We start from the raw sequence: 24,783 nt of genomic DNA on the forward strand, positions 1-24,783 counted from the left end.
CTTGCTCTCTGCTCTCCACTCATCCATCTTTTTGTTATCATACTGATGTATTCTCATTGGTTTCTTTTTCATAGTTTATTCTATTGTTCTATTATGTTACTTTTGTTTATGTTTGTTTAGTCTTTTCATTTGTTCCTTTTTATTGTAAGCTGTTAGAGTAGGCAAGATAGGCGGCAAATAAATTTAGCAAATAAATAAAATAAAAATAGAGCAATTTAGATTAATTTTTCAAAAAAGATGTGTCTCTTTTAATGTGTCTATGTAAGGATTGAATTTGATGAAATTTAAATACTTCAAATACTGATACCTTATGTGCAATCATTGAGTCATGCATTAACAGCATATTAAGGTTTTTCAGAAAACCGCAGTATATACTCTGTAGCTATACTGCAAGTAGGCTTTAAAATGAACGTTTTCCAGGACGTTGGTTGGCTTATAAACTAAAGAAAGAAAAGGGAAAAAAAATAATACACCAACTACAAGATGAACAAGGACAATTACAGCACATGGACGAAGAAAAAAAGCGAATCGTAAGAAATTTTTACCAGGAATTATATGCACAGGAAGAAATTCAATTGGAAAAAGTGAAAGAGTATATAAATAAATCCAACATTCAAGAGATAAAGGAAACTCAAAGAGAACTCTTAAACAAACCAATATCGATGTCAGAATTAATGGAAGCAAAGAAGAAGCTGAACAACAATAAAACACCAGGTCCAGACGGCATCCCAGCAGAATTTTACAAAATCGAATACCAGCCAATAGATGATATTTTATTACAAGTCCTAAATGAAGCAATCTTAGAAGCCAAAATTCCCAAATCATGGAGTGAAACAATTATCACTCTGATACCCAAAGAAGACTCAGATCTCACCCAAACCAAAAACTACAGACCTATATCACTTCTAAACGTAGACTATAAATTATTTACATCAATTATGGCCCAGAGAATGAAGAAAATTATCGTGAATTACATCCATCCTGATCAAAATGGATTCATTCCAAACAGGCAAATTAACAAGAACACAAGAACAATAATTAATATACTGGAATATTATGAACAAAAATCGAATGAAAAGATGGCCCTACTCTTCCTTGACGCACAAAAGGCGTTCGACAATCTTAACTGGGGATTCTTAATACTGCAATTAGAAAGAATGGGAACCGGTGACAAATTTTTAAATATGATCAAAACAATATACTCAGACCAAACTGCAAAAATATGGATAAACGGAGAGACAACAGACCAATTTAAAATATCTAAGGGAGTGAGACAAGGATGTCCCCTCTCTCCTATATTATATATACTAGCATTGGAACCACTGTTGAATGAAATTAGGAACGACAATGAAATAAAAGGATTAAGAACAAAAAACCAGGAGTATAAATTACAAGCATTCGCAGACGATGTAGTATTCATTTTAGAACGACCAAAACAATCAGGACTGAATTTACTAAGGAAGATAGATCAATATGGCGAAGTGGCAGGATTGAGAATTAACAGGCAAAAAACAAAACTACTAACCAAAAATTTGACAAAAACCCAGGAGAAAGAATTGGAAGAGACATTAGGAATACAAACAACAACAAAAATAAAATATCTAGGAATCTGGCTCACCAATAAGATATCATCCCTCAAAGAAGACAATTACATCAAATTGGCCAAACAAATCCAGAAGGACTTAGAGGTATGGAGTAAATTGAAATTATCACTACTAGGCAAAATCGCTTCAATTAAAATGACAATTCTACCAAAAATACTATATCTATTTAGAACAATACCGATAAACCCAGGAAAATCATACTTCAAAGACCTTGACAAAATGATATTAAAGTATTTATGGCAAGGAAAAAGAGCCAGGATTAAATTGAAACACCTGCAGGACACTAAAGAAAGGGGTGGCCTGGGACTACCAGATTGGCAAACCTATTATACTGCAACAGCTTTAACTTGGATTAAGGATTGGATGACACTCAAAGATAAAAGAACACTAGCACTAGAAGGATTTGACTTGTCAAAAGGCTGGCACGCATTTCTATGGGAGGAAAAGCCCAGACAACATGAACACTTCAGGAGACATTATATCAGAGGAGCACTGGCAAAAATTTGGACTGAAATAAGGAGAAAACACTACGACAAAATCCCAAGATGGCTATAAACCATGGAGGCCCAAATCTACCCGAACACAATGGACACAGACAGGATGAAAACCTATGACGAATTGTTGAACACAGAGGGAGATATGAAAACAAGAGAGGAACTGAGACAACAGGGCACGGATATTGACTGGTGGCCGTATTTACAGATAAAATCAAGATATAAAAGTGATATGGAAAAATTTGGAATCCAAAAAGAAAGAAATGAATTAGATAAAATTATAATGCAATCAGATGACAAATTAATAACTAAAATATATAATTATCTATTAAAATACAAATTGGAAGAAGAAGTGGTGAAGGAAAATATGATTATTTGGGCCAAAAATTTTGGATATAATATTAACCTAGAGAATTGGGAAAAAATATGGAAAGTAAATACTAAGCTGACAATGTCCGTGCCCTACAAAGAAAATACGTACAAGATGTTTTATAGGTGGCATCTCCCCCCTGCACGGCTGGCAAGGATGTTTCCCAATACTAATCAGAACTGTTGGAAGTGTAAAATACAGAAGGGGACCTACTACCACATGTGGTGGTCATGCCCCAAAGTCAAAAAATTTTGGAAAACAATTCAAAGTCAGCTGGAAGAAATTACCGCCCAAAAAGTACCCCTCAGACCAGAAACCTATCTATTAGGTATACTGACAAAGGACTATAAAAAAGAGACACAATACTTGATAATACACATCCTAACTGCAGCTAGAATCGTCTTCGCACAAATGTGGAAATTGGAAAACACGCCACCAGAAGAAAAAATAATACAAAAAATTATGGAATGTGCAGAAATGGACAAATTGACCAAAGAAATACAAGGAAAAGAAGATACAGATTTTTACTTAATTTGGCAAGAATGGTACAAATGGTTAGACAAAAAAGACACGAAATAAGAGATTACCACCCAATAATACAAAAATAAGGAAATAAAAGGAAATATCGTTATATAAACATTGATACAAGATGAAAGATAATACATATAGATATATTGATATATAATTACCGAAGTAGCTCTATTTTCAAAATTCAAAATTCAAGTTATGTGACTTGATTTCATTGTATAGTTAGTTTATGTCTAGTTTGTTTTAACGTTTATGTCTATATGTGTATGTTTGTTTACAATAAAAAATTTATAAAAAAAAAAAAAAAGGAATACACAAACCTAAATTAGGGGGCCAGAATTGGGGATTTAACTGGTGTTTTAAAGGTATTCAAAGGGGTCACATTTTCTCTGAAGTTGTTGGCTTTTCCATATACATGTCTCTTTGTATGTGTTTGGAACGGTTTTACCCAGCCTTTTGCTTTTGATCAAAAATTAAATGATCTTATTCAAAAAAAAAAAAAAAAATGAACGTTTTCAAATACAAAATGTATGAGTGATTTTGGAGTTCAGACTAGGAGCAGAATTCTTCAAAATATAGAATATATATTGTTTGTATGGGTTTAAAAATGGGTGCATTTTTAAAAAGTTTAGTAGGATGAATGGGAAGGAACTAATCTTGCTCAGAGAAGAATAAACTTATCACAGAAATTATTCATTGTGGACAGCATTGAAACACACAATACACAAAGACCAAAAGGGAGAGAGGAGGGAGCTGCTTAATCCTTGAAGTACAGAAGTTCAAGAATCCAGGTCAGTGGGAATGCCTGAGGTTAGAAATTAAATGGCTCAGTCAAGCTCTGAATTAAAGCTTTCATAGACACTGCACAACTAATAAATACAGTGCATACTACTAATCCTTTCCTTTTATAAGTTTTGGAAGGATTCACTCCCACAGTTTAAAAATTTATAATGAAATTGAAATCAGAGACTTCCATTGCTGTTTTTGGCAGTCAATTCTGAATGCTCCAAGCTGACGTGAACAGAAGAACAACTTGAATTGGTGGCCGGTTTGCCCCTTGCTTAAACTCATTCCACAGCCTCATGCCTTTTAAATAAGTACATATTTCAGACATTTCATATTGGTACCACCATGTATAATTCTTGACATATTAGTGTATTTTTATTGCTTCTAAGATATACGTATAAATAGCCAGACTCCGTGCTCAACAGATGGTCTCAATTCCTTTTTTTCATAGTTAAATTGTGCTTCTTGCTATTGATTTCTTAACTTATTTATCTCTTATTACGGAACTAACTTTATGCTAATATGAAATTGCTTTTAAAAAATAGGTCATTGATTTTCTTAAAGCAGTGCAGAATAGTACTGTCAGTTCCCCAAGATTTTCCCCTAACCTTTGATCCAGTGGTGGAATTCAAATTTTTTTTCTACCGGTTCTGTGGGCGTGGCTTGGTGGGCATGACAGGGGAAGGATACTGCAAAATCTTCATTCCCACCCCACTCCAGGGAAGGAAACTGCAAAATCCCCATTCCCTCCCCACTCCTGGGGGAAGGATATTGCAAAATCTCCATTCCCACCCCACACTGGGGCCAGCCAGAGGTGGTATTTACCGGTTCTCAGAATTACTCAAAATTTCTGTTACCAGTTCTTCAGAACCTGCTGAATAGCACCCCTGTTTTGATCCAAGGAGAGGCATCTGAATGCCCTCCAAACATTTTAGGCTCCAATTGTTTTCAAACCAGCCATTACAGCCAGTGGTAGAAAACTCAGAGATGTATAAAAAAATTAGTTGGATCCTATGTTTACCATCTCAAGTTGTGAGACTCAACACTTGTTTTTCCATATGGATATTTTATTTTACTGATTTTGGAACATATTTCATCCATTCTTAGCCAAGATGATCCCTGGAATTCAAAGAGGAAACAGACTAAGGAAGATGTATACATAGGTTCACACTAACCAATAATGCATTTCTTTTGATCTTGGCTTAATATATCATATTTTATGTCAATCCATCTATTTCTTTATATAAACTATAGATTGTGGGTTAGTGTGCTGTGTTGATCGTGATTTATTTAGCAAATTATTAAAGCAATCTGGCTGAACAGTGTGCAAATGTATATAACATAACATTTTTATAAGGTTAGTTAATGCAACCCACAAAAGATTGTGGGTTGCATTAAACAACTAAGCATTCAGAGCCATTTTGGATAGTGAGATGGGTGGTATATGGAAGTCTGAAAATTGTGCTGGCTTTAGAGGACTGCTTAGTACTGGTAATAATGTCTCCAGTACCTTAACTTGACAGTTTAAATTCAACATCAGAAAGAATTATTTTGCTTAGCAGATGGCATTTGAGATTCTTTCATCAACATGCATGGAAATGCCTTGGCAATGAGACACAATATATGAATGGCAAAATACTCATTGGAAGAGGCGCTCTGAGGTTTGGAAGCAGGATTTACTATTTCAGCTCCCCTGAATATAGCAGCGGATGTAGGCTAACTGAAATGGAATTCAATTTAGCTCATTATTTATGAAGATCTTGAGTTTGGAGAAACCATTTGAGAGGTTGGTGGACTTCACTGTACATAAGCCTAAAAAAGGTTGGAGAGGCTGGATAAATTTTATTCCCAGGGGATATGAACTTAATAACCATCTTCTGTCAGTCACTATCACTTACATTTTCCCCTTACAATGTATTTCCCCTTTTTAGCAAAACGACAGCAGCGCAAAGTAGCAAGTGCACACTAAAAAGTGCACTTTTAGAAAGAATTTTGCTCTTCTCCCCTGAATGCCTAATAAAGTTCAAAAGTCAAGAGGACTTTTGTGAGGAGAGATATTTTTCTAAGCCTTTTTTTGTTCAGAAAAATGATCCATAAAAGGAGAGTGCATAAATCATATATTTCTCAAAAATGGGAAAATTACTTATCTCAAGAGAAAAGGGTGAATTCCTTGCCAATACATATTAAGGTACCCTGTTTTCCCCAAAATAAGACATCCCCTGATAATAAGCCCAATCAGGCTTTTGAGCGCAATAACGCAATAAGGCCAAGCGCTTATTTCAGAGATCAAAAATATATAAGACAGGATCTTATTTTCAGGGAAACATGGTAAATATGCTCACTAATACAGTGTTTTAATGTACATTTAGCCAGAATTAAATAAGGAATACTGTGTACAGTTCTGAATGCCCTATGAGGCAGTTTTGCTAATAAATATTAAATCATAGAATCATAGGGCTGGAAGGGACCTTGGAGATCTTCTAGTCCAGCCCCCAACATAGTATAGTATATATAGTATAGTATAGACATTTGTACTATGCTGGATAAATTAATGTCCAATCTTTTCTTGAATCTCCAGCGATAAAGCATCCCCAACTCCAGAAGGCAAGCCGTTCCATTATTTAATTTCTCTTGCAGTCATATGGTATATCCTGTAAGAGTAGCTTATTTACACTGTTCTTTTTCTGCGATTTTTAATTCTTCAAAAACTTTTGTTTTTTCCATAACCTTCTCTGTGGCTGCCCCAGCATTCTGGGGCCAGTTACCTCCTGAGGTCCGGACCACCCCCACCCTATTGGCCTTCCGAAAAGCAGTGAAGACCTGGCTTTTCCAGCAGGCCTGGGGCCGTTGATCTCGCTGTTGCAATCTTGTGAGATCCGGCCATGAATGGTGGGAATGGGTTTTAATATTTTAATTTTAAATGTTTTTATAATGGTTTTTTAAATGCATTGTAAGCCGCCCTGAGTCTCTGGAGAAAGGCGGCATATAAATTGAACTAACTAACTAACTAACTAAATAAATAAATAAATATAATAAACAATTTCACAGGTCACTATTTTTTTAGATATGGTGTGTAAATTGTGTGGAAGAAGACAGTGTTGGCAACAGAGCCAAAGCCTTGTAACAGGAGCCTATTTGAAACATGATCAAAAAAATGTTGGTAGGTAGACGGTGAGGGGAGATACCATAATATGATCCCCCCAAAAGGTAAGATAAGAAAGTTATTTATACTTTTGTAAGAACTCAAAACATCAGTGACTAGATAAGATAACCTAACATTAGTATTATCCTAATTTGTCAGAAGGCTAAATTATTGTGGAGATACATGGAACTTATCCACCAGCAAAGCCGAATTAGAAATATGCTTTGAATGGGCCACATATTTGAGATTATAATTGCTAGACTATAATTATTATCTCAAATAAATTTACTAAGAAGTATGAAATATCCAGCAATTATTTGAACCCAGATGGCATAAATTCTTCTTCAGACATATATTCTAAATATGTGATAGGAGAACATGAATAATACCTGAGAAAATATAACGATAGGCTTTGCTCTGTTTTGTTCTTATTCACCTATCCCACACAGCTCTATAAACTTTAGACGATTTGAAAAGCTAAAAAGATTATTCCCAAACTCTTTCAAAGTACTTTACTAATTCACTTAAGAAATGTACAACATGAAATCCAATCTAACTTTGATTTGAAATTCAGAATGATAATTTCCTTTAATTTATGCATATTCCTGAGCTGTGCATATATTATCCCCTCAAAGCCCTAAGCCCTAAAATAGCTTACAACAGTTAATATATTCTAAAAGAGTTGGATAAAGATGGAGAATGATCTTCAAAACAACTTAAATATAAACAACTCGGTATTTATTTTTCCATGGTGGGCCAGACAGTGTAGATGTTTATCTACCTGTCTGCTGTGTATCTTTCTATTGTGGTATGGTGTTACAAATACCAGCAGATCAGGTTGCAGAATCTGTATTTGCTTTAGAGACAAATGCATAAACATAAGCAATTGTTTTCTTCATTATTGCCTGCATTAATATATCACTTTCCTATCACAACATTGGTATCTTACAGTGATTTACCATCTAAGATACAAAATGCACATTCAGCTTTGTATAACATTTAGATAGTTTGTGGAGAGAATTCTGGAAAAAGTGAGATACCGCATAGCATTTGGCCTCAACCAAAAAAGGTTGGTGTCTTAATCTTTCAAAATATTTCTCTTATTAATGTGATAGCTCACTCTGGGACAGTATTTTTCAACTTAGACAACTTTCAGATATGTGGACTTCTACCTCCAGAATTCCCCAGCTAGCATTGTTCAGTCTTTAAGAAGTATCACAATTGTTTAAGATCAAGGTTTATGTTAGGAGAAATTTCCTTCATGGAAAACCAACAACATGTTTCACTATGAATAGAATGTTCATTTCTCCAGATGCTTTCCAGATATGTGAATTTCCTACAATTCTAAGCAATAGCTGTGCCTGCTAGAAAGTTATACAGTATTCTTTTATTTATTTTCAGTAAGTAGTTTTGCTTGCTAATGGCTCATCTCTGTATAATTTTGAGTATAAAATCTGAATGTCAGGCAGGAAAAAATACACTGTAACTCATGGTTTGCAAATGGCCATTTAGGTGATTACTGAAACTCTGAAGCCTTGCATATTCTAGTTATTTCAACATTTAGCAATGACATTTCAACCAAAATCATCTTATCTTTATGTACTGTCACAATCAGTCAGTTTCAGATAACATGTTTTGGATAAATAAGGAGAAAATCCAAGGGTACTTGGATAAGATGATAAAATGCAAACAAAAGGTTTTGGAGAGCACTATAAATGTCCTTTTTCTCCCAGAATATTCTAGTCGTTTTTGTTGGTCTCGGTACTGCTGTTTTGTTTAAGATGTTGAATAAATAGCAAGAAAATATTATGGCTAAATTACAAATTTGTGTGACTTTAGGAAAAAATATTTGTATTTTCTTTCTTGTACTTAATTGTAAGTTAAAATGCTTGAAGCATGATTTATTTCAACAGGGTATAATTCATGCCAGTGTGCCCCTATTGAAATAATTACATGGAGTACCAATCCTCTTATGAAGACCATATATAATTTATTTTCAAGGTTCACATTCCTCCAGGAATAATCTGTTAGGAATTGCATACATGCCAACAGGAGGTGGGGTTGAACCAAGCAGGCCGGACTCTTTTGTTGGCATTTACTTTTGTTGTTGTTGTTATATCTCTTTCCATTTTTTTCTGCATATGGATTTTCTTTTTTATTCTTCCTCATATTGTAGGTTGTCATCGAAGGCACAGTTCACTCTTTTCAGAGGTCTGAGTCAGTGGTGAAATTCAAATTTTTTTACTACTGGTTCTGTGGGCATGGCTTGGTGGGCGTGACAGGGGAAGGATACTGCAAAATCTCCATTCCCACCCCACTCCAGGGGAAGGATACTGCAAAATCTTCATTCCCACCAGGGGTGGGTTCTACTTACCTTTACTACCAGTTCGCAACGGGGCCGCGCGCGTGCTTGCTTCGCCTGTGCGTGCACGCGTTCTTTTCCGCATGCGCAGAAGCATTTTCATGACGTCAGAGTCAGTGGGCAGGGCCTCCTGCCGGTTTTACTACTGGTTCTATAGAACCGGTCCGAACCGGGGGCAACCCACCACTGATTCCCACCCCACTCGGGGGCCAGCCAGAGCTGGTATTTGCCGGTTTTCTGAACTACTCAAAATTTCCTCTACCTCAGAACCTGCTGGATTTCACCTCTGGTCTGAGTGCCACAAACATCTCTGGTTTAAGATAAAATATCCAGGTTTTCAGGATATTTTAATGGATATCTTTTTTTGGATATCTTATTTGGCCCCTCTCCTAGCTGCATTGAATTATTTCTCTGTCTCTATTTTTGTTCAACTAGGCCTATAGCCCAGAAAATGAAGGGAAATGCAAAATACAGCCATTCGTTGACTTATAGCCATTTGGTTAATGACCATTCAAAGTTATAGAAGTACTGAAAAAAGTGACATATAACTGTTTTTCACACTTATGACCATTGCAGCAAACCCATAGTCGCATGATCAAAATTCAGGCACTTAACAACTGTCATATCTCAGGGTCACGTGATCACCATTTGTAACCTTTCCAGCTGTTTTCTGACAAGCAAAGCCAATGGGGGAAGCCAGATTCACTTAACAATTGCATGTTTGACTTAACAACTGCAGTGATTTGCTTAACAACTATGGCATGGGGCACAACTCACTTAACAACTGTCTTGCTTAGCAACAGAAATTTTGGGCTCCATTGTAGTCATAAGTCAAGGACTAATTGTATAGACATTGTTATAACATTGTAATTATTTTTCTGTCATGAGTGAACGACAGTGGTCCATCTGACCATTTCAATGTATAGTTTGCATGGATTGTGTCCCCATAAAAATGGCTATGAAGCTATCTAAAAAGTACTTTCTCTCTAATGTGCATTTAGATCATTGACAAAGAGTTTTTAATTTATTCATTCTAAATTAAAAAATAGTTTTAGTGAATCTCATAAGTTTCCTAATCTGTCCTAATCCTATTACGGTATGTCTGAACCAATTCCTTCCCATTCTGCTGTTGCTTTATTTTTCATAACCCCTCTGTCTTAAACCTTCTTTTATATCCTTTTGCATTATTTTCCTCTGTACCTTCCTATATTATGTCTGGGACTTTAATAATAATGTGGGAAACAGATGTCAGAACTCACTAGGATGGAAATAGCCTCATTATTAGCAGTCACTTCCAGGTTTAAATGCACCAGGTGCTTGGAGACACAATTTTGGCTATATTGCCTGGGAATTCTGTATGATATACGCACTGTACATCTGGAGACCATCAGATTACAGAAAGTTCTTGTATGGCTCTTGGTTTCTAAGTCAGGAAAGAGTCAGCTGAAAATCCGCTTAAGAGGGTACTTAAAAATATTTACATTATGAAGATGGATGGAAGGAAGAGAATGTTATTTCCATGGGTACCAATACATTTTTGTATGATGCTAAATTACTCTGAAAGTCCTCCTAGTATTGTCCCTACTACCTTTGTGCTATATTCTGCAATAGCTGCTATGAAATAAATGTTAGGAAAAAGAGAACTCTGCTTCTTTGTTGTAAAGCTTTGAACTAAATGGAGAATTCTTGAAAATCAGTAAAAACTGAAGTACATGATACAGTAAGCATAATTTTTAAAAAGTCAGCTTTACTTGGAAAAAAATAGGCATGTAAGACCTTAGCCCAGATGAAAATAAATATCTGGGAATATTGGTCTTGAGAAACTAAAGAGTCAGTGAAAACTCTGCTCTGCTAAATCTGTTTCAAATAACTTGTGAATATTAAGTAGAATTTGTATCAGAGGTGATTAAGGTGATATCTGACCTTCAGCAACGCCAAATTACAGAAATTTTGATTATGTTTGCTCCTTATTTCAAGGTAAATACATATCAATTCTTTGGAACCAGTCCTAAGATATTATTTTGGGGGAATTTAGTTCTTTATGAAATCAGAGATGTGATAACATAGTTTGCCACTGAATCTATACTCTATATCACTCTATTATACATCTGTGGAATTTGCTGTTACTTTCTTTCTGAATATATAGAAATAACTATCCATTTCTTAAAAGTAGTGCATGGAAAAGATGTTCTTACTGTAGGCTAGTTTTTAAAAGACAGAAAGCAGTATGACCAATTTAGTTCTTTTTGTTTTCCTTCTGTTCACTCGTGTCCAATTCTTGGAGTCTGTCTGGACAAGTCCCTGCAGTTTTCTTGGAAAAGTTTTTTTTTTTTTAAAGTGGTTTGGCATTCTACTTTTCTTGGGCTGAGAGAAAGTGACTGGCCCAAAGTCACCCACCTGGCTTTGTGCCTGAGGCAGGACTAGAACTCGGGGTTTCCTATTTTCTAGCCTGGAGCCTTAACCACTATACCACACTGGCTCTTCATTTAGCTTTAACAGGGAAAAAATAGGTGGACAGATTACCATTTGATTGAGAATTTTTTAAATATTTTTTTAATATTTAAAAGTCCAAAGTGCATTAGATATTATTTGAAGTCATACATATAATAAGTATTCTCAATATTTAGGTGTGATTTATTTCTTTTAGAATAATTCTTAGGTCAATTTTAAAACATTTGGATGCAAAGTTTTAAATTTGTTTTTGGTCTGGTGTCCATTATTGCTTCTTTAATGGTTAAAAATACATGTCACTCTGGGGAGAGGACTGATTTGCAAAACAGATGTAGATACTGTACCTCTGACTGCCTGAACTCAGTTGCAATTCACGGTAAATAAAGCCAGCGTATTGGCTTTGGGCCTGTGTTTTGCAGATACGGTACTTTAATTGCAGCTGCTCTTTATTTGTGAATGGGGGAGGGCAAGGAGAGGAAGGGGAAAAAGAAGCCACGTGCAGTCAGAATATCCCTGACACTGAATTATGTTCATGACACTCAGGCCGCTAATGCTGAAACGTTTAATCCTTTGTTGGTGTTCCTGAGCTGGCTCGGGAGGTTAGATCCTGGCCAGTTTTCATTGGCTGCAGGAAATGTTGTTGGAATGGCTGACAGCTGTCTGCCAGCCTGTCTGCAGAGCCTTCCTGTCCAAGCTGCTGTTCAGCTTCACAGAGCCATTGTTTGCCCCCTGAGCCTCCTCCCCCCTTTCACTCCCCATTCTCCCCCCCTGTAAAGCCTTTCCAGCCATATCCTGATCCTGCTCGAATTAGCTCCAGATTGCTTTGTTTATTTTGTGTCATATAGGCAACAATGTGCAGCCCCAGCCTGCCACCTCAAGTAAATTGGGGAGAGGGACGGTAGCCATTCCCAAGCCCTAAGTACAACTGTAGAGATGGTCCTTTTTCCATCTCTCTTCTCCCCTCTCTCCCCTCCCACCTTACCAAGCCTTACCAGACCAAAGTATATTTGGATAGAAGGAATAGTAAGTGGGCTTATATTTGTTTATTTATTTTAAAGGAACTGCTGTCCTGCAGTGCTGCCTTGCTAAGGAATCAGGCTCATTCCTGGAAGGGCCTGTTTGGCTGCAATTGGAAGTGAGCCTTCTGTTGCCCATCTTAATGTTAAACCGAGGAAATCAGTCTGGTGGCTATGGCTGGACTTTTTTTTTTAACCTGTGTTGTGCATATGATGCACATAAAGCAGGTCAGGGCTTTAGATATGCAGTTGTGGCCACCAATTTGACTTTTTTTTTTTCTCATATGTAAAATGAAAGCAGCAATACTGACATTGATCTACAAACAGGAAAGGCATAGTTGTCACCACTGTTACAGCAAAAGAGGTTCTGGATTTTCCTCAGCCTTGACAAAAATTGTATCTGTCCAGCTGACTTTTTAATTGTGACTAGTTTTTTCCCCCTCAGGTTGCTATGAGTGTAAGATAGTGAGGTTTCTTTGTTTGTTTGAAGTTCCTACCTAACATCTGCAAAAGTATATAAGAGTAGCCTCATTTCCTCCTTGGCCCTTTTGAAGATGTTATAAATATACATCTCAATTAGATCCTTAAGTAAAAAAAAATCAGATGAGTAAATCCTGTTCTAAAAGAACATAATGTTTCAAAAGGCTTTGGGGAATGCCCAAACAGTGTATTCAAGATAAACTTCCTTCAGTGTCTATACACATATACACACACACACAAGATACAATTTTGCAGCATTTGAGTGTTTGTTCAGTAGATACAAGGTTTTGGCAACAAATACAAGACTTTGGCTCCATTCCTAAATAAACATGTGATAGTAAATTCCATTGAAATCAGTGGACTTTCCTTCCAAAAATTTGGTTGACTTGTACTTCTACACTCAAAAAAGAGCTATTATATGTAGAGCAGCTATATAAATTAATCAAATAAATAAATTTGCCTCATTCATGCACTGTGCAGAAGAACGTGGCATGAGAAAATCAAGTTGCCCACAGAAGCTTTTTTTTCTTTTACAGAAAACTAATCACATACAGTGAATATGAAAGTTGCTGGTTTTTTCACACGTCATCAGTGGATATTTGTACCAGCTAATGTGTTTAAGATTAAGACATGAATACAATTTTTGTCTCATGTTAAGCCTCTGCCTTTCCATCATAGGATAATATTTAGGAATATTTTAGAGGAGACTTTCTGCTTGAAAGATTTACAAGTCGTTTCTCAATAATTTCATAAAAGTACAGTAAACTTGCAATAGCAGTAATCCTAACTGTGAAAGTTGGCTGTCCAAGTCAGTGTGATTATTATTCATCCAGTGTTCCTCAGTACATTGTGTGCACATAGTTTGTACTGAATTATACTCAGCTGACAGAGCTAATGCATCAGCAATTCTTATTCCTGCAATAGCCAAAGAAAGAATGATTTTCATTTCTTCTGTTACTGCATATTAAAATAAAAGACTCCTTGGTTATGTATTGAAACAGAAACTCTGAAATTGCCATATGGAGCCAAAATCTGTAGGTATCTTCACCCCACAGTTTAACTATCAGACATTCAACATGGCACTGTAAAAAGCATAATAAGCCCTGGAGAAAAGCTCAACAAATGCATACTTATAGGTTTGAATTGCTCTTACATTGAACTGCTCCATAATTTGGTTTATAGTATGATTTGAAAATCCCACCATAATGGCTTTCAGACCAGAGGGATTGCTTAATGTATTTTGTAAACCCAGTCTAATGTTGTTTATTCACCAAATTAAGCAAATTATGGCTTAGTGCTATACACAAACTCAAGCAAATGGCGGTGATGGCCAGTTAGTCAGATGAAATGCCTCTTTACAGTTTTCAAGGTGACTGATTTGGACCATATTATGAGATATTTATCTTTTATCATAATATTTGTATCTATTGATAAGTAAATATGATATTTGATTTCTGCATTCATTTCCAGTTGATGAGATCAGAACAATAGGAGGTTGGCTTTAGATTTAAGATAGTAGGTTACATAAATGCTTGTGTAAATGTTTGAATGTTCCTTCTGATAAAATGACAAAAGTAAAATGATCCCGAGCATCAGCAGAGAATGGGCATATGACATGAGTACTACTAAAGCTAATATCTTAAATTCTTCTCCCGTTTAATATATTAAAAATCATTTTGTGCAAGCCTCAATTGACCAAAGCTTTGCAGGCTCTTCTGTTGGCAACCACAACATATGGAGAGTATTGTGACTTGGAAAATAAGAGGAATAAATGGTAAAAGCATTAGTTAATGTATGAAACAATGGATGCATTGTGTATTTCTAAAGCTAAAGGAAAAGGGAACAATATAAATCTTAATGGAGCTGGCTTGGATATGTGGATAGATTATTATTTCAATCTATATTTCTGCATGTTTCAATTTCATGACTCTTGGTAGCTAACAACTTAAAAAAATCATTAAAAATATAGCAATAAAACATTACACACGTACTCAGGAGCAGAGGTTAAAAAACAACTAATAAATCAACATAAATACTGCACAGATTCTGCCATTCATCCAGTTCTACAGGTTTAATGACACAACTATGTCTTTAAGACCTTATAACAGGCTGACAGGAATGGAGCCAATCTATCCTCCAGAACAGAACAACTAATTTTAAGTAGTTTTGAGTCTAAACTGAAATGCAAACAATTTTGTGTTTAATTTTTGTTTTAAATTTAAAGAATGTAAGTGTGGATTAGAAGTGAAACACAAAAGATGATGGGCATGGTAGAGAGATGTCCATCAACACATTGGTACCCATAGTTGCCACACAAGGGACACAGTCCTTATCCAGTCAGGCAATTAATCCCTTTAGTTTACATTATATTGTTTATATAGATCCAGAGCACCTATCCAAGGTTTTAGTCTTGCTCCCTACTTTATAATCCCAAGAGGTATTCTGTTATTCTATTATTCTGAGTTACAACTGTTTATTTGGATGATAACTGCTTATGAAATTGAAGGCAGGAAGTTTTTCTTTCACTGGAGATTCTGAGGACTGATCCTTTCTTTACTATTCCATGTTATCTGTTTGATTCATATTGTATAAACCATTATTTAACTATGGTTTGTTGATTACACAGCAGTGGATTGTTATTATAAAACTAAGCTATAAACTGTGATGTACAAACCATAGCTTCTGGGTTTAGACTATCAAACAAAACCAAAAGTAATACTCATTTGCAATAGAGCAATATGTGACCCAATATGTGACCCAATGTTAAACTCTAGGCCCTCCCTATTAAAATACAGCCTTCTATTTTCCTATTGAAAACATTGGTCTAATATAGTAATAACATTTACACTGAATCATAGAATGAGAGGAGTAAGTTGGCTGTCAAGTCCAACCTTCTGCTTCATATACAAAATATTACATAAACGTACAGTATATGAGAAAACGTTTTCAGGCTCAGTCACGTATGTTGTTAAATTATTTCAGATAATGGAGGCCAAACTCTGGGAGGTGGAAACAACTGGCCCTTAAGAGGAAGAAAGTGGACATTATGGGAAGGAGGAGTGAGAGGAGTTGGATTCGTTGCCAGTCCTTTATTGAAACGTAAAGGAGTCGAAAGCCATGACCTGATCCATATTTCTGATTGGCTGCCAACTTTGGTGAAGCTTGCTGGAGGACATACCAATGGCACAAAGCCTTTAGATGGCTTTGATGTCTGGAAAACACTCAGGTAATATGCTTGAAGCAGAATTTCATGAAGCCCAAGAAGCAAAGTATGCTTCTAAAATATATATTATTATAATATGAAAGGAGTTTTTTTAAAGTAAATTTGTTAAAAAGTCTATTCATAAAATGTTAATACATTGTTAAAGCAAAAAAGAGATGTTGAACAAAATTGGATGGGACATGAAGGAAAACTGTTCATCAGAACTTTTAAAGAGCAAATGTGGGGAAAACAAAGTATCTTGAAAATGGCATGATGATGACAATGATGATGATGATGACGACAATGACAATAATGAAAAAGTATTCACTTTCACATTTCCTCTTTATAACACTTTACAGGGCGAACAGATTTCCCCTGAGAGCTTATAATTTTAAAATTGTAACCTGATTAATTCTGTCATAGTAGAAAAGTAACTGGTTTTCAGAATTGTGAAGTAAATGTGTAGACATGATAATTACTTAATAAGCTATCAGCAACATAAAATGATTTACAGTCCTAACGTTGTTTCAACAAAAACGTTGAAATATAATGGCTGAGTTTTAATAGGTAGTTTTTAAACATATAGATGTATTTTAGATATGGGATTATTGGGAGACACCCCTCCATGGGAAAAGAAATCTGTTGCCCTTACAGTTTTGCATTATGGCCAAGTACATGAAATTGACCACACTCTACTTCCTGCTTGATTCTGTCATGCATCAGTTACTTACAACAGCTTTCTATTAGAGTTATTTAAACTATTTTGCTTGCCCCAGGGTAAGATTTTTGTTATTCTCTTTGGTCAGACAACCATCTCTGGGGATGTTTTTGGTACTCTGTATCTGAAACAAGGATGATATTTTATGAATGATTGGGCATTCTGTGGCAGCTGGTGTCCCTGAACTTTTCTAAGTGCAGTAGACCAACAAAGATTCTGATCTGACAAGGCTGTCTAAATAAAATTACACCATAGCAACCAATGTTGTATAAACCGAGTACTGTAAAACTAAATCTCACATATGCTGAGCCACAGTCTTGTGACGCACTATTTCCAGCAGTGTTTGGGAAAGGGAGCCAGAATGAGAATACATTAGGTACCTGCTGGAACATCTTTTGTATGATTAGCCCTTGGTGGATTGAGAGTCAGAAAGAGAAGTCAAGGCAAAACATGGATAAGACATTTTTTCAGTAAGTGGCACAGGAACTTTGCAGCTTTTTCCCATAAAAAGTCTTCTAAGATTCTCCCTTGAACTATTTAGAAAACAGCTTTTAAATATGAAGCCAGGTCTTGGTTTGTTGATTTGTTTTATGGTGTGTGTTTAATTTCATCTTGTAGCTCTTCAAAATGAATTGATATATTGCATTAATAGTTTCCAATTTTAGATTATTATGCTGTAGGAAGCTAGCCATTGTGGTTTATAAATCATGAATAGGGTTTAACGCAAAATGCTAATATATAGCAATAGCAATAGCACGTAGACTTGCTCCATGTTTCTACTTAGGGGCATAGTGAATGTGTATACTAGGGCCACTTCTGTTCTAAAGAATAGCTTGGTTGCCCATCTGCCATAGCACCTCCCCTAGAGTCTGAACCACAGGCCCAACTCACCAATGATGTTCTTAGAAAGAGACCTGGATTGCTGAAGGGCAATTTTGCAGCTGAAAATGTAATGAGAAGAAAGAGTGGGTTGGGCTAGTCTGCCGTAGTTGTTAATCTGTGGGATTAGGGATTGAAGAAAACCAGAATTTGGGCAAGTCACTTTATCTCAGCCTATGTTACTCCACAGGATTGTACTGAGAAAAAATAAAGGAGAGAATGCAACACATGCCACCTTGAGCTCCTTGAAGAAAGTCTAGTTATCATTTAATCAAATAAACAATCATGTTCCTATGACTTTTCTTATTTCTAGATAGTAATAGCACTTAGACTTATACTCCATAGTGCTTTACAGCCCTCTCTAGGCAATTTACAGAGTCAGCATATTGCCCCCAACAATCTGGATCCTCATTTTATCGACTTGGAAGGATGGAAGGCTGAGTCAACCTTGAGCCGTTCTGAATCGAACTGCTGGCAGTCAGCATTAGCCTGCAATACTGCATTCTAACCACTGCGTCACCACGGCTCTCGTAGTGTAGTGGTTTGGTTATGTTAAGTTATTGAACAAACTATGTTTAAATCTCGCACGATAACTTAGTGTGTGATATGAACCAGAACTGCTTTTTTAATTTCTTGAATTGGCTTACTGTATTACAAGAGATTGATGCAAATCTCTTTGATTTTCATTTCATATAAGGAAACCAGACATACTTCCTAAAATAAAGAAATAAACTAGGTAAAGTTTTTCCTAGTGCAATGAAAGGGGCATCCACTATTTTAAACTTATTTTAGAGCAACTTTGCAAATGTGATCGGTTAACAAGCATTCCTTTATTTCTTCAAAAGGAAACATTGAAGTGGGAGGAATGGGATTCTATTGAACTATGGAAAGAGATTGAATCCTTTTATAATAATTTTTATTTCAGTGAAGGAAAACCATCACCCAGGAAGGAGCTACTTCATAACATAGATCCACTTTTCGTGGATACATCTCCATGTAAGTCTGACATTAATTGCTGGATCTTTTTACAAATCTGTGCAGATGTACTAAGATGAGTCTTGTTGAGTTTAGTGGGACAGGTTCCCAACTACGAGTGTTATTTGAATCCTCCTGAAGACCAAGTGAGGATCTCCTGTGACAGTGAGAACAATTAATCAGTGGAATGGCTTGCCTTCAGAAATTAAGAAGAGATTGGTCAGCCATTTGTCTGGAATGGTATAGGGCCGTGATGGCAAACCTATGGCAAGTGTGTCACAGGTGGCACGCGGAGTCATATCTGTGGGCACATGAGCATTGCCCTAGGTCAGCTGCAGCTTGCATGCGCGCACCGGCCAGCTGATTTTTGGGCCTTCCGGGCCCACCGGAAGTTGGGGAATTGGCTGTTTCTGGCCTCTGGAGGGCCTCCAGGGGGGTGGGGAAGGCTGTTTTCACCCTCCCCAGACTCCAAAAAAGCCTCTGGAGCCTGGGGAGGACGAAAAACAGGCCTACCGGACCCACCAGTAACTTTTGCCGTTTTATGTCAAAAGTGGGGGAAGCATGGGGAGGGGGGTGTCGCGCACACATGCACAGGGGGCGGGGTTTCCTGCTTGAGCAGGACGTTGGACTAGAAGACTCCCAAAGTGTTTTCCAACTCTTGTTACTCTGTTCCCCCCTCCATTGGGAAGAACCTATATGGCTGGGTACAAACTATTCTATCTCTTTTTCATTAAACTATTATAGTAATTTCATCCTTGTTGCATACTGTTAACCACTCTAACCATTCCCAGAAATTATAATCCTAACTAGTGCACTTAAGTTACTCAAATGTAAATGTAAATGTAATTCACAGTGTGGAGCAGCATGGAACAGATAAATAGCTACGTGTCCCAGATACAGATAATCCTCGACTTACAACAGTTCATTTAATGACCATTCAAGGTTACAATGGCATTGAAAAAAGTGAGTTATGACCATTTTTCACAGTTAAGACCATTCCAGCAACCCCTTGGTCAAGTGATCAAAATTCAGACTCTTGGCAACTGACTCATATTTATGACAATTCCAATGTCCCGGGGTCATCTGATCTTTTGCGACCTTCTGACAAGCAAAATCAATGGGAAAGCCAGATTCACTTAACAACTGGGTTACTAACTTATCAACTGCAGTGATTCACTTAACAACTGAGGCAAGAAAGGTTGTAAATGGGGGCAAAATTCATTTCAAAAATGTCTCACTTAACATCAGAAATTTGGGGCTCAATTATGGTTGTAAGTCAAGGAGTACCTGTACACACTTCAGGCCAAAGGTATAACCACCTCCTCCAACTCTGTTGTCAGGCCTGGGTCAGAGTGAGTGATGAACACCTTGTGTGATGTTGTGGTACTGTGAATGGTAGGAATCTTTTTATGGACTTTCTCATTCTAATGATGTAATTCAGTGGTGAAATGTAAAATTTGTTACTACCGGTTCTGTGGGCGTGGCTTGGTAGGGGGGGGTAATGTGACTGGGGGGCGTGGCCAACTTTTTTTAACAAACTCTTTTAAAAGCATTTTTTCTACTACCTCTTCAGCCGAAGAGGTTGCAGAAAAAATGCTTTTAAAAGCCTTTGACTATCAGGCAACTCAGCTGGGATCGTCAGAGGCTTTTAAAAGCATTTTTTTCTACAATCTCTTCAGCCAAAGAGGTTGCAGAAAAAAAATGCTTTTAAAAGCCTCTGACGATCCCAGCTGCACCGTGCGATCATCAGAGGCTTTTTTTTTTTTAACTTTTAAAAGCATTTTTTCGTCCGAAAAGGTTGTAGAAAAAATGCTTTTAAAAGTTAAAAAAAAGCCACTGATGATCACACGGCTTAGCTGGGCATGGGGGGGGGGGAGGTGCAGGGATTTTTCCTACCGGTTCTCTGAATCACCCGCTACCATCGCTACCGGATCAGGAGATCCGGTCCGAACCGGGAGTATTTCACCCCTGTTGTAATTCCTTTTTAAAAACTTTTGTTTTTAATTTGTATTCTATATGCTGCCCTTCTATATGCTAGAGTTGCAACAGATTGGGGTGTCCTGTAATGCCCAGAAATGAGATAAAATGTAGTGGTTTTGTTCTGATAGTTGTTTTCTCTGATAGATACACGGGCTCTTTCATATGCAATCAAGTTTCTTTGTTGGCCTTTAGAAAAGGGAGGGGGCTAGGGGAAGCCGGAGCCCATTTCTGTCTCTGAAGTTCCAAGTACTCTGGTTGCTTTTGCATTGTAACAATATGATTTGGAGATTCCACCCGATCTTTTTTCCAGTAAACATTGTCTATTCCAAAATTCTCTCCAGGTTTTTTTTTTTCTTTGCCAGACACTAAGCTTTTCAAGATGGGAACGATTTTAAGAAAATTTTCATTGGAACATGTCACTTTTGCATTCTCTCTAGATTTCTTAATGAAATTACCATGTAATAAGAAAAAAGGTATCCAAAACTACAGAGGACACCTCCCTGCAGGGTTGTGGGTTTATGCTGCTTTTTTAATCTTCCCATTGCTACAAAATTGAAAGCAGACCCACCACAAGCAGGTGTGCAAGTTGTGGTTCCATGACATGGAGGGTGCCAAGGGATAGTAATGATAGAGGAAGCAGCTCATCCAGTTGCTACTTTGTGCACATGCCCTATAGAAGAAAAGGAGAATAAAATATGGGAAGCCGCAGCTACCACGTAATGCACAAAGGTGCAGTCAACGGCACTCCTGACAGTATGTGCAAGAAAGAAAGAAATGTTGGGGGGGGGGGCAGAATCAGGATGGCCTCTGCTTTTTTTCCTTCTTCCCAAAACAACTGTGCAAGATGGATAGAAGATAAATAATTGTGCAGGCATGAGAGAAAGTAGATAAAGGAGTGGAAGAACAAGAAGGACATCACAATCAAGGTCATAGAGAGCATTCCAGGCATATACTTTGGTCTTTCTGGAAGTCTAAAAAAGTTTTATGAGGTAATATGTCAGCTAATTAATGTACTGTATATAACCAGGGAGCCATGTGCTGTATAAAACAGTTGCTTTGAGTTCGGTATATTCCAGATAATGCACAGAGTCCCTAAAATCATTTGTTATGAAGAAAAGCAGTTGCTCTGGAGGAGATAAAGACAGCTGCCCGATGAATTAAGGTTTTGGTTTTCTCCAAACATATCTATTTTGTTTCTAGTGTCTGTAACTAAAAGTGGCATGCATAGGATTTGCCTACCTAAACCCCGACCAGCATGGTCTTACTTGCAGTTTTAGCATGTAAACCACATAAAGTCATCTAGTATTCAATAAGATGGTCAAATATTCTGAGATTTTTATGATCTCACTGAGTTCTTACACGAGATCCTAAGATTTTGATGTTCTCAGTAAATTTTGCAGTTTTGTCAGATTTGGGCATTCTCAACATACAGTATTATGAGACTTTAGATAGGATTATAAAAGGGAGACTAAAGCCCAAGATTTAGTGAGCATGGATGAATAATTTTTAATTTGTTATTTTAATGGTGGATGGGCATATAAAGTGCTGTGGACCATCCAGTCCTGAACTATCTTAAATATATTGTAATAAGGCATACTAATCCATGTTGACAATGAAACAGCTTTCAATATGTGCTCATGTGGATGGCAGTTTTTCTGCTAATTTTGTACATTAGTTCTTTGAACATAGCTACTCTGCAGAGAATAGTTAATTTAGATAAAGGACCTCCTTTGTAGCAGATTAATAAATTGGAAGTCATTGTGGGAGATACTTGAGATTCTTTATGCTGTGCCTAATATGAGCCAGATTTGATAAAGCCTTGGTTCCAGAGCCACTTTTAATGCTACGGCTACTTAGCTCTAAGTATATAAAATACATTTTATTAACATCTGACTTCTACAACAAACTCATGCCTCTAGGATGAAGATGTCCCTAAACTAGAAGGTGTGATTTATTTATTTATTTATTTATTGGTTCGCTTTATATGCCGCCCTTCTCCGGAGACTCAGGGCGGCTTATAATGCGTTAAGCAATAGCCTTCATACTTTTGTATATACCTGCTTAGTAGGGCTTTCGGCCCCCCCTAAGCGGTGTTCTTTTTTATACAAAGTCAGCTTATTGCCCCCACAATCCGGGTCCTCATTTTACCTACCTCGGAAGGATGGAAGGCTGAGTCAATCTTGAGCCTGATGAGATTTGAACTCTCAGTAATTGCAGGCAGCTGGCAGCTAAGTGCTACTTAACAGCATTTTAGTCTGCTGCACCACCAAGGCTCTGATTTGGTTATTAGTAATTGCATTTATTTCAGCTTTCCTGGTTCTCTTACCCGACTGTCACATTTATTTCACAATGACTCTATGAATGAAGGCTGAGAAAAAGTGGCTGGTTATCAGTGAGTTTCATATTTGAATGGGGATTTGATTTAAATTTTCACAAGCCATCATCTTCTCACTATGACTGCTAGTTGTTTAGATTTTGTGTGGTGTGTGATTTTGAGTCATTCTTGACTCTTGGCAATGGACTAATCACAGCAGTTTTCTTGGTGTCGTTGGAAGTGGTTTGCCATTGCCTTCTTGCTAGGACTCAGAGAGTACGTGTCTAAGGCAGCAGGACTAGAACTCACAGAATCCTGGTTTTTAGCCTGGTGTCTTAACCACTACAACAAACTGGCTCTCTTTTAGATGTCTACCACAATTAAAACAAAAACAAAACCTATTGGCACAGAATGGCTGTTTCTCAATATAGGAGCAACTTAAATATGTACTCTGTTATGGAAGACAGGGAGTTCAGAGCTGGTGGATATGAAGATCAGGTGTGCGAATATTTGCTCTTAGCATTTATTCAGTTGCGCTCAAACTGGCCATACTTTTTTCAGTACATTTACTACAAGATATTTCTATTAAACATTACTGGCAAGAAATAATTGGAAAAATTACTCCTTCTATTTTAATTTTGCTTAATAGAATACATTTCAAGTCACTGTAACATTTCTGCAGAAACAATATATTCATGTCTTCCAAGACATACCGTCACTTGAAAACAAAGTCTACTTCATTGTTATGAAAGGATTTCATTATTTACCTTTCTCCAGGATTATTTCCCTCAATCAATAAATGAACAAGTCTAATATTTTTGACACATTTGCTTAATAGGATTATCTTTACAGGTAGTATTGAATTTACGACCACAATTGAGCCTAAAATTTCTTTTGTTGCCCCCATTTTATCCCCTTTCTTTCCCCAATTGTTAAGTGAATCACTGCAGTTGTTGTGTTAGTGGCACTGTTGTTAAGTGAATCTGGCTTCCTCATTGCCTTTGCTTGTCAGAAGTTTGCAAAAGGTGATCACATGACCCTAGGACACTGCAACTGTCATAAATATGAACCAGTTGCCAAGTGTCCAAATTTTGATCACATGACCTCAGAGACGCTTCAACAGTAGTGTGAAAAACATTCATAAGTCACTTTTTACAATGCCGTTGTACTTTGAATGATCACTAAACGAACATAAGTCAAGGACTACCTGTATCTAGTTTTATTATTTGTGTGGTAAACTGGTCACATTTTAGGTTACATTCATGCAGAAATATTGAAAATTCAAAAAGGTTACAAACCTTTAAGCACCACTGTATTTTTTCCTGTTAGATTGGGTCAGAGGAATGCAAAGTAATATTTACAGAGCCATGGTGGTGCAGTGGTTAGAATGCAATATTGCAGGCTAATTCTGCCGACTGGCAACAGTTCGATTTGATTTATATGCCGCCCTTCTCCGAAGACTCAGGGCGGTTTACAATGTGC

The 24,783-nt window shown here is 36.9% G+C and overlaps 1 protein-coding gene across 1 annotated transcript in view; it reads left to right on the forward strand.

Annotated features, from left to right (window-relative positions):
• ARSB (arylsulfatase B) overlaps positions 1–24,783 on the forward strand; it is an 80,739-nt gene that overhangs the window by 14,798 nt on the left and 41,158 nt on the right. Inside the window, exons 5-6 of the mRNA XM_034441066.3 lie at positions 16,216–16,459; positions 18,958–19,028. Of these exons, the coding sequence (XP_034296957.2) occupies positions 16,216–16,459; positions 18,958–19,028 (315 nt within the window). The remainder of the gene's footprint in view (positions 1–16,215; positions 16,460–18,957; positions 19,029–24,783) is intronic.

Source organism: Pantherophis guttatus, chromosome 2 (genome assembly GCF_059756535.1).
Source record: "Pantherophis guttatus breed Tessera chromosome 2, ASM5975653v1, whole genome shotgun sequence".
Taxonomy (NCBI): Eukaryota; Metazoa; Chordata; class Lepidosauria; order Squamata; family Colubridae; genus Pantherophis; species Pantherophis guttatus.